General features: G+C 32.4%; 1 protein-coding gene across 1 annotated transcript in view; it reads right to left on the reverse strand.

The window, feature by feature from the left end:
• LOC149791456 (transient receptor potential cation channel subfamily M member-like 2) overlaps nucleotides 1-11,606 on the reverse strand; it is a 67,321-nt gene continuing 55,715 nt past the window's right edge. Inside the window, exons 9-10 of the mRNA XM_089971363.1 lie at nucleotides 9,642-9,732; nucleotides 1-6,189 (exon numbers count right to left, since the gene is read on the reverse strand). Coding sequence (XP_089827489.1) covers nucleotides 6,185-6,189; nucleotides 9,642-9,732 — 96 coding nt within the window. The 3' untranslated portion in view covers nucleotides 1-6,184. The remainder of the gene's footprint in view (nucleotides 6,190-9,641; nucleotides 9,733-11,606) is intronic.

Below are 11,606 nucleotides of genomic sequence, written 5' to 3' on the forward strand. Positions count from 1 at the left end.
TATATGTCCAACAATGTCTTTATGTAGGCGTAATTTTTGCTTACTGATAGCATTTATACGACACAATAAAACATGTTTAGTCTTTTGCAAAGTATTCAAACATACAGAGAAGAAAGTCAAAGTAAGATCATATAACAGCATGAACAGTTTTACAATAATTTCAAAGGTAAAGAGCAAAGAACAAAAACATCAGGAATTTCACAACAAGGCATAATAAAGAAAACAACTTGGATATTCAGAATTACTAACTCTAGTTATCCACACTCAGTGAAAACAAAGAAAACCACGGTTGCGTTAAAACCACACATATTATTGCTAAATTAATTACAATCATACTCATAGCAACGTTCCTTATACAATTAAAAATACATAAAACAGCATGATAGCTTGCATACAGGTGTACAATTACCTATACTATAGTCAAATCAATAAAAATAATTGAATTTAATCGACTGTTTGTTGATTTTCTGTGCCTTTGTATCAAGAACTATGCCTAGTTCTTTTTATGCTGTACATGATTTCTCAAATAATATCTGTATTACATATTAGTCACATGCATCACATAATTGTTTTGTGTGATTTGTCCATAAATATTAGTATGTCGTATTATAAAGGAAGTCTCAAAAACGAGTTTACTCATATTTACATCATACATTTAAGTACCTAAATAAATTCCACCTATTCCCAATAGTAGCATACATTATTACTAATTAAAACATGTTATTATGGTAATATTATATCGAGGATCTAAAATAAGTAATAGTTTATTACTGGACATATATAATGATCTGAAGAGCATTCAACATTTGTGACCCTTGGTCAGTACAAGACAGAAATTATTCTGTATAATCATCTGTGTATAATGTCAACAGTCGCATCATTGAATTTACTGGTATATACCTCAGCAATTATCCAGTCTGAGACTTTGGAGGTAAAAAATGGTCTGTCGATATGGGGGATATGCATAATGAATTAATGTGAATATGATGCATTTGCCTGTACTGGATTATGTTCAGTTGGCTGTTATCATGGGCTTATTTGGATCAATTAAACTCACAGAAAAGGGGCATTCTATCATAGTGAAAATAATAACCTGGAAACATTGAATGTAAAGTCTACCAACCATCTGATAATAGCATCATCACCCGATTGTATTATGCAAGCGACTGGAAACTAAACCTTATTACACAACGATAAATTATGTGTAGCAAGTAATCATCTATCCAGGGGTTACAAATGTTGTAAGTAGCCTGACTAATAGAAAAGTAACCTTTTGCAAAATTAATCAGTAAGCAATTGTTACATATGAAAAGACATAAAGGTATTGCTCTATTGTATCATTTTGCTCTGTTAAAAAATTATTTCATATTTGCATCTGAGATCTCATATAGGATCTTATAATGTTAATTCATTCAACTACATTCCCATTTACCATTTAGTTGAATACGCATTGAAAACTAACACCTGGCACTTGGTAAATGCTGGATGCTCAACTTTTCCATTTCATAAAATTATCATATTGACTAGAAAACCTTGACTACACAACTTAATGCGTCTTAGTGGAAATGGATTACATGCATTTAACTGTTGTACAAATAAGGCTTCAAAGTAAGCACTATAACTGTCATGTAAACTTGGTAAATAGGATGTATCCTCAGACATATTTTATATCAGGACAAACTGTCTTACACAAGTGCTAATGTCAAAAATGGCATATAATTGCATATGTTCTAAATCTTACAAGCCACAAGCCTAGGCGAACAAAAAGCTACAGTTATTCAACTAGTGTCATACATTTTATTTGGGAGTAGCATAAACTGAATATTAATAAAGGTTTCATGGTATTTAGTCATCGACTTTATTATTTCTTAATATTATACGTGAGTTCACGATACTAATATATATGCATGATATATAATTATTGGGTTGATAAACTATGGTATTACTGACTTTTGAGGTGCGAAATACATTACAAAACGAGGCACATATTGCGATAATCTTGTTGCAGCATGTTGTGTGCAATATTTCTGTCAACAGTGTAGTGCAGATTGTTGATTTCTCATTCAGAATTAAATGAAGACATGGTGTGCAGGAAGTGTCAAGGCATCCAATGTCCCACACGAACGGCATCATGGCAGGAGTTAGTTCCAGATTGTTCATTCCAGACTTAGTCCCCCACCATATTTTAAATGTAGTTGTTATTGTTGTTGTGGTATTTAAGGCCATTTCTTAGCGATTGATATCTTATATATGATGTCCAGTATAACTGGTGGTGGATGAACCCTGGGAAAACCCCGATAAGAACCACCGACCAATGAGAAGCTACTGGTAGCTTTTTCACATGCCCACATTGGCCAAGTTCGAGATTCGAACCCATGCAAAAAAAGCTGATAAGGCACTGATTGGTACATGCGAGCGCTTTAAACCATTCGGCTACTCTGGGAACTACTCTATGGACTTTTTCCACTAATAGAATGTTTATTTTTGTTTCTTTCTCCTATTTTCATATAATTCTTATACACAACTTATGAGAAATAATGAACCTTCAGTGCATAGGTTTATAAATATATGCTCCCTACATAATTAAGTGATTGCAATGTAAACTGTTACATTAATGTTGTTGACTTTATTGAATATTTAATATGAATTATTGACTGTAATACCTAATTTTGCACCATCGACTAGTACCAATAATATCGATTTCGTACCTCCGACATATTCGGGGTGATTGACTGAATGTTTAACTAGTTCACCAGATCTATACCCAGGATATACAGATACATAACCGAAAGTTCAGAATACACTGAAAAAGGTCAAATGGTAGAAGAAAAAAATTGTGATAGTGATTTTCAACCAAAGTGGAAAACTCTAACATCACTATTAGATCTAATACTTAGCGTATATATCAGACACTGAACATCAGCCCATTTTCAATAGACTGAAGAAACTCTTGAAAGTTCCTAAAATCTAACTTTGTTTGAATTAACGTAGCAAATTGTCAAATGTTTTGAACTTGGATCTTGAGTTAAGACGCTTCAAGAATATAGAGGCATGAATAGAGCATCACTTACATGTTACTATCTTAACTGCTAAGACTCCACTAGGAGTAAAATGTTAACATGAAACTCAAGCATAGCTGTTATCGAAAAATTTGCTTTTTACTGGGATCAGACTGGTTGTTGGGTTAAATATGTTTGATATTTGCACATTGTTTGAGATACGTCGAAAATAATCAATCGATGCATGTCTTTCCATTTATGGTCCTAAGAGTTTATTTTAAAAAACTGTCTATTAAGAAAGCAATTAAAAGCCCACTTACACAATGGCTAAAGAGGAACTGAATCCTCTAAATGACTTAAGTTGTTTCAAGTTCTATCAAAACATTCACACCTGAGCAATTGTATGAGTGTAATATGCACACGCATTCTGCACAATCAGTATTAAGTTTTATATTTTGCACGTCGGTCAATTTATAACTTCATTTTATAGATCTTTTTCTTGTTGTCAATACTTAAACTATATATTTAAAAAGGGAAATGATTAGAAATCTATATTAAAACTGCCACGTATTTTAATATGGCCTAAATTGTGTTTAAATTCATAGTTTCATTTTGAAAAAACTTAAGATATGGACAAAGACACTTTGTCCGAGCTCGATGTGCACCAGCAACAGATAACCCATGGAATGAGCTACCTCGGTCCACATGTAACTTTTTATGTATGATATTATTTTACAAATATATAATTACATGTGTTAGTTTACGATTTTACAACAAAGTACGTTTCAACAAAGCTGCTTTATTAAATATACAGATAAATATTTCTGGTATATCACTTGTTCTCAATGAAACGAATCCTTTACAATAACACTTCACTAAAATTGAATAATTACGACTTTAACAATTGATGACTATTCAATAAATTTGTATTGATTATTGAATTAAAACTGAAAATGTTGATATGAACTGAGAACAGTAATATACGTTTCCAGTTTCTCTTTTAAACACTCAAATAATTTAAATGCCGAAATATAGTTTATCACAGTCATATAAAATGTGTTTTATAAACATAATCTATATTTGTTGTGCAATCTATATTTGTTCTGCTCTACCGTTTAATACTGAATATTGGTTTGATGTTTAAAGATTTTTAAAGAAAAAGAATTCTCAAGTTACTCTGGAGCTAAAGAAACAAAAGATATATGCCCTATCCAAAACAAATTCAGAACTACACATTTTAAGAGTTTTGAAATTAACTTTTGATTCCATTGATGTTCACGTATGATTAAGGGCTGCTTATGCTTGATACATACATGAACTTCTGAAACGACTACCGGATCTACTCGGCCATTTGTAATTAACTGAGTTAAAGGTAAATTGAAAACACGTGACGATAACAGTTTTTGAAATTTCTATGTATTTTATAATTAATGTCCTGCCCATACAGAAACTAATATTTCTACCCTTGTAAAATTTTTTTCTTTTTATAAAAACTACTACATCGGGGTACGTTGAACTTGCACAATCTCATGTTTCGATCACAAGATCAGGCATCATAATCAAAGATATGCTGTACATTTACAATACTACCACATACAAAGCAATATCAGTCACAGTTCATGAAAGCAGCATGCAGACATGCCAAAAATCTTTCCACCATGCATGTTCATGGAAAATTCACCTTATAATGACCACTCTCGCAAAAGTTCGTAATAACTGTATAGCGGAACCTTTGCAGATATATTTAAATAAACAATGAAAAACTATAATTCATTAGTGATTTACTGTACACGAGCAATATATTCATAAGTGCTGATAACGTTGGAACATCAGCATGTCTTTATATGAAGATGTATGTTCAAGAATATGAGCTGCATGTCCTAATTTGTCATAGGCGTTTCTACTGATTATGTGTTTGAATGTACAGATTATGTTTTCAAAGGTACAACAAATCAAAGTAAATTAATTAATTACCATTTTCTTTCATAGCTGAATTTGTCAAAAATTATATGAGAGAAAAATTAAAATCGTTATACATTAATGTTGTTTGAAATATTTGCAGTGTATGAACAATTAGGTGAAAAACTGAGTTTGGGGAACCTTAGAATGCATTAATAATTAGAGTGTGTAAGAAATGTTACGAAGATTGTAGTATGTACGTGGCCAGAAAACAATGATACTTAGTTGTATAACAAAATATTAAAACAGAATGAAATTTGAACTAGTATATACACCATCAAGTGCAGAAAACTTGCTCATATAGCCATTAAACCAACATTATTTAATTACTCTCCAAACTCTAAATAATAAACCTGTCCAAACTACATAATTTCGAGGTCCTTTTGAGTCCGTTCAAATAATGTTTGCTGACTATTAGCAAAGTTTCAATATTTCCCTGCATATCATTCAGCAACTGCTGTTAAACAAATTTTAACTTATACATCCATGCAAATTTACCAGGTTAGTAAAAACAACGTCAAAAACACCTTATTATTAGTTAAAATTCCAGTATAATTTTTACAAGGGACATATTTCCAGAAAGAAGAATATGTTAAGATCCCATGAGTGTTCGTTATTGAGAGCTTTCACAACATAATCATAACATCTTGCCATAAATTGTTGTTTATGATTATGTTAATATTGTTACTGCCAAATTTTAATTTACATGAGAAAAAGAAATATAAATTTTCAAGCCTCATTCTCTGAGGTTAATGTTCACTATACTTTTATAATGGAAATAACTGTCAACAAACTCTAATTTATAAACTGCACATAGAAAGAACAGAGGTCCAAAAATACATTCTGTTATTATAGATCCAAAACAGGAAATCAGTTAGCCTATGATATCATATATATATATGATATTAATCAATAAAATAAGATATTATATCGGTACCAGTTAATGTAAAGTCTAATACTGAAAATTACCCATTAGTTTAGTGCTCTCAGTTTATATACTATTGATACTACAAATTTATTTCTTGGTAATGTACAACCATCTAGTGCTGACATTTCTAAAAGGCACGCCATGCAACGTGCTTAACATATGCACACAGTCCATAAAAGTTATAGATGTATTATCCTCAGAACCAGGTATTCACTGATTTGCCACCGAGGTCAGGATGTTACTTGTAAATATGAGTGGTATGGAGTTGCAGGGCATAGGAAACATAATATCAGTGACACTATCCTGGAATAAAATAACAAATAAAATAATTAGGTTAAACAGTACAATAATGTATTAATAATTGTAGTACATTGATATATATCCGCACCACAATTTCATTTCAAAACCGTAAACATCACACTTATTTAGCAGTCACTAACATATATTACAGGGCAGTGCACAGGATGACCTCACAATTCTGGCAAACGTCCTTACATGTATCTGCAGTTGGGAGATATATTCCACATCTAAATTAAGACAATAAGGACATGTATATACAGCGGAAACGTTCACGAGATAAGTCATTTTCAAGGTATCTGTCCTAAACTGATCTGTCCAGTTTGAGAATTTTCATCAGGCTACACCTTCATTCATTTTTAGTACAATACTAGTGGCAGTATAAATAATGGCAAAACATCATAACATGGCACAGAAACTTTTCATTTGGAATCTTGAGTCATGTTGTTACTATTTGACTACATCGATAAATCATCACGACCCTTTTATTAACTCTAGCCATTTGAGACGCTCCTCGTTGCTCAAGATTTCATCAGGTTTTATTCAAAGCAAGAGAATCAAGAGGAATTAACGAATACCTGACATGTTAGATGAATAATTAAGTCAATGAAGATTTGAACGACAGACAATGGAAATACGATGTATTTAGAAACTTTTGAAAAGGAATTAAAATAAATAAATGACAATGATATTGGGGATAATACCTATGTACGAAACAAAATTTAAACTTTCGTTTCATTTTGATAAGTGTGTACCAGCTAAACGAAACATTCTAATCGAGTTATGCTTAAGTATCATACATGCATTATTCAATTATTTTACGTTGCATATTAAATAAACAAAAGTAACTTAGCAACATTTTCTTCAATAAATACTATTAAGAGTGTTGGCAAGTTTATAGGAAATACTCGACTGAAGGGCATGAACTCTGACAGTGAGAACGGCCTCCTAAATTCAGGATAGTTCTCTTAACGAGATTTTGACTGTACACCGTAGGATCTGATAATGTTAACTACACCTCTTGCAGATATATTTTTTATAAAGACGACGATGAAGCGGATACTTTCATCTCGTTTCTACGAGTGTTGGGTGCATCTTCCAAATCCATCACTATGTTTGACTATAAAGCACAGAAAGTACATTATGCCCCTGCACATACACTTTATACATGCCAAGCAAGTGAAATTACTGTCCCTAGGAACCTTTTGTATGGTTCCATTTATCAGCACCTTGTGGCATCCTAAAGGCTAAATGAAATGTAATACAAATACAACCTGAACTAATGTTCAGAAAAGAATACATACCTTAGCAAATCTTCAATCAGGGTTTTAAAACGAAGTAGAAATATATGATTAGTATATGCAACGAAACCCTCGATATTATCATAAAACGTTACACAGTTAAAATAAAAACATGCAGTGATAATACTGTAGCACACACATGTATGCAGTATACGAAAAGTGCTCACATATACATATATAAATATAAACAATTATTAGGAAACCGTCAGACTGGGATTATGGTTGTAATTCTTGCTAGATATTCAATTATATCTCTCGCACTTGAGATCTAAGACAGAACGCATACCAAAAACACACATGATATATAATATAAGATGAAACCTAATGAATAAGGCCCAGATCTTGGTATATTTCATATAATATACAGCCAGGCCACATCATATGCTGATTTTAATACAGCATTCCCTCATTATAACACTGTTCAATGGAACAAAAAAGTGGATTGCCTTTCTTGCGAAGTTCCCTAACACTGAGGAATTGTAAGAGCAAAGTACCATTGCATAATTCAATGGGGTCTGTGCAACATTCACCCTCTAACAAGTATCGTTTTATAATGGAATCTTACACCGGATCCGATTTGATATTCAGAATTTTTAAACCAATGAGGTATAGTCACTGGTCTGCGGGGCATTATGTCACACGGGTCACGTGTCAATCATATCTCTATCTACTATGGAAGGTCAAAAAAATAATTTCTCTACTGGAAGTTTTTAGCCAGTTCTGGCCACTAAGAAGAAACTGTTATGTGGTCTGGCACACATATGTGTAGGATTTACATTCATATAATCAGGAGACTGGTGACACTGTTTTGTAATAACGAATATATCCGATATGTGATGCTGCTCTCATATTTCACAAGTGTTTTGAATGAGTTTTTTGAGGATTCCAGGTCATGCAATACATTGATATCTGACCGGTGCAGGATTTGCATTGACACATCCAGGTGATAGAAGACACTGCGAAGCAATTCGGAGTTAGATGTCACATTACGATATGTTTATTCAAGATAACTTGTACATTAAAATCTAGTAAGACAAATGTAATTATCAGGAAAATAAAGTTAAGAGTTCTGCAAATGCTTCTGACTATTAATTTTGACAACCATACTATTGTTCTTTATATCCGACACAGACTGCACATAGTGCCTATATAACATGTTTACAGATTTGTATCATTACTACAAATAGCATATTTAGTGCCTACTTGCAGTAGTATATGCAGATAATATATACAGATATAAGCTGTATAAATAATAATTGATATTCAGTAGCTTCATAACATTACCATACAGCGTGTATTTATAGACCCTGTTTAAAATGCACCCAGCTTCATAATTACAGCACAAATCATACTTAATGCCTGTAAATAACACGTACTGAACTTCACATTATTACCACAAATACTATAGCATAGGCTGTATTTAGTGTATAATGTTCACTAAAAGTAAATTATTTCGCATACTAAATACGGTTTAAGTGAGTTATTTACCAAGTCAATACTAACTGGAAAGAATTAATGACCTTTGCAGGCATATATTGTAGCACCTATACTTAAAATGTTTAGAAGCACGAAATAGTTAAGGTTGATGAAATAAATAAGCTAGAAATATTGATAAGGTAGAAAGAGAATGCTTCCCCGTCGAAGGGAAATTCCTTTATGTTTGCATCCAGATAGTCTTGGACTGTTCGGTCTCGTTGATAGAGGAAAATATGCTGTTCAGCTCGATTGGAAGTAATAAATAAAATATATTAAAAGCACATCACTCTGACCGCCACATATGTGATCAGCCACGATTTACCTCCCATAGCTAAACATCTAAATAGAAGGGCAGAATTTATTTTCGAGCTAGTGACCTGAGGTATTATAATAAGGTAATGTATTTGAAGAAGAACGATATGAGATGACTAACTTAATGAACGCAAAGACCTTATCAAAAGCATCATTGATGCCAGTGTAACAGCTAATATGAGGTATTTTAAAAAATGTCATGTGAAGTTGAAACAACATCCTAAACTAAACGTTAAGAACTTGTAAAAACATGTATTTAACAGATGAGTATGAAAAATATATTTCAAAATATTCATCATTATTTTGATAATTACAAATCAGTAGCCTCCGAAACTAGTGTGAACGAAAATCAAACGACAATAATAATACCTTCTACTTTTACACCAGTTTCCCCGGGGATATGTTGTTGGGATCCAAGTTTGTTGTTGATCGATTGCAACACATCAGATATATTATTCAACTGTAAGATACAAAATAATTGCTCATCTAATTTCATTGAACTAGAGAAGTAAAGTGTTTTTTATCCATTGGCAATGTTAGAATGGGTTAGGGTTATTCAGAATGTGAAGTGCTTGCAAGGATTTGCTATGTAGTGCTCATATTATGATTAGAAAATTACTATAAAAGAAAACAAAAACAAGTAGTATCTTCATGTACTTTATTTCAATGGGTTTCAGAGTACATGGTTTAAGTAAAGGTACATATCATTGAGTAACCATTTATCCGGGTATATCAATTAAATCAAAATATCAACACCAAAATAGAAGACAAAAAAGATAATTAAAGATTACACCGATATCTATATCCAGGCATTTGCCAGCAAATAGGTTAATCCAGACTGCAATAAATAAGCTGATAAAGTTATTCACTGCTAAAATCTGGTGTAAAAATATTGCCGACTTCTTTTTCCAAACATTTAATTGCATTAGTGGAATCATCAGTTTTTAATGATATCAATATTTTAATCATAAGTAAGTAAGTTCTCAGGTGTTCTCAAAGACTGTTCTCAAAGCATATAGTTCTCAATAATTAGGCTTGAACAAAGACAAAATACTGGATTTTATTGTCACTTAAGTTGTAGAAAGCAAAGTCAGTGATATGCACGCCTTATTATTTGATCCGAATTATCAGCAGTTCTGCCACAATGGTTCAATTTATAGTGCATATGTGACTGATGACTTTGCTAAGAACATTGTAACGAGCAAGTAAACCACCACGTTAAGGCATTAAATAATTTCAAATATACTTAGCTGATCGTATTGGTAGACAGAGGTTAGGAGTTCCATTTCTTTACGTAGTTGCTTAATTGGGGCAGGTTCTACTGAAGACGAATTGGTGAATCAACCAGTATTTTTTAATTATTTGATCATGTATGGCTAGTGGACACTAAGCATACCTCTCATTTTGCAAATATTAAATGTGAATTTGTCCCCCAAGATAATACCAGATAACATTTCAATTAAAACTGCAGCAAATTTGGAGTCTGTTAATCAATTACCCTATTACAAAACTGACAAAAATGGCGTTATGCAAAATAATCTTCATGCTCTTTCCTGCCATCATCTCAGGGAATTTACTCGAGAGTCCTGTTTGCTAAGATGGAATGTCATTTATTACAAAACTATGACAATTTAATCATTTGAGTAAAGTTTTGGCCACTACTGACACATAATAGTCATCTCATAGCGTGTATGGATGGTCAGTAGAAAACAAGAAGATCCATGACGGCAAAATTTATGGGCTGAAATTCAGCTCTCTCATAAATGGAAGACACCCTGATATAGGATACATTTCACATTCTTGGTGGAGGTAAATTTGATTTAGATAGAGGATTTGATGACATGTCAAGATGAATGATTTATCTTCTGGCGATGGTTAGACATTGGTTGGCTTGGTGATTTATGGCACAGCAACACAAGTAAATTATTTCGTGCTAAGAATGGCATGATTCGAAAGTCCACTAAACTAACGGAGTAGCCATCACAGTTCATATCTCTTATAATATACATCGTTGAACATAAGGCTTATTCTATATTACTGTGGTTAGAGAGATAGCGAGATGAAGGAATGGATGGGTAGTACGATCTGAGCTTGACAGTTTTTGTATGAAGAAGTCAGAAGATAATATATAACATTTAAAACATGACAATTCTTTAAAAAAGTAAAAATGTAAGAGATAAAACATAACATTCTAAAGTAAAGGCTTAAGTCAAGGACACAACACTGTTCCAGGAAATTGGTACATCAGCACAGTCAAGGTTGGAATTCATTCGGAGCAACATTGGAAATCATTCAAAATAATTTATACTTTTGGAATTGTGATATATTTTGTAT

This window comes from Sinohyriopsis cumingii, chromosome 9, assembly GCF_028554795.1.
Source record: "Sinohyriopsis cumingii isolate HCF-2022 chromosome 9, ASM2855479v2, whole genome shotgun sequence".
Lineage (NCBI taxonomy): Eukaryota > Metazoa > Mollusca > Bivalvia > Unionida > Unionidae > Sinohyriopsis > Sinohyriopsis cumingii.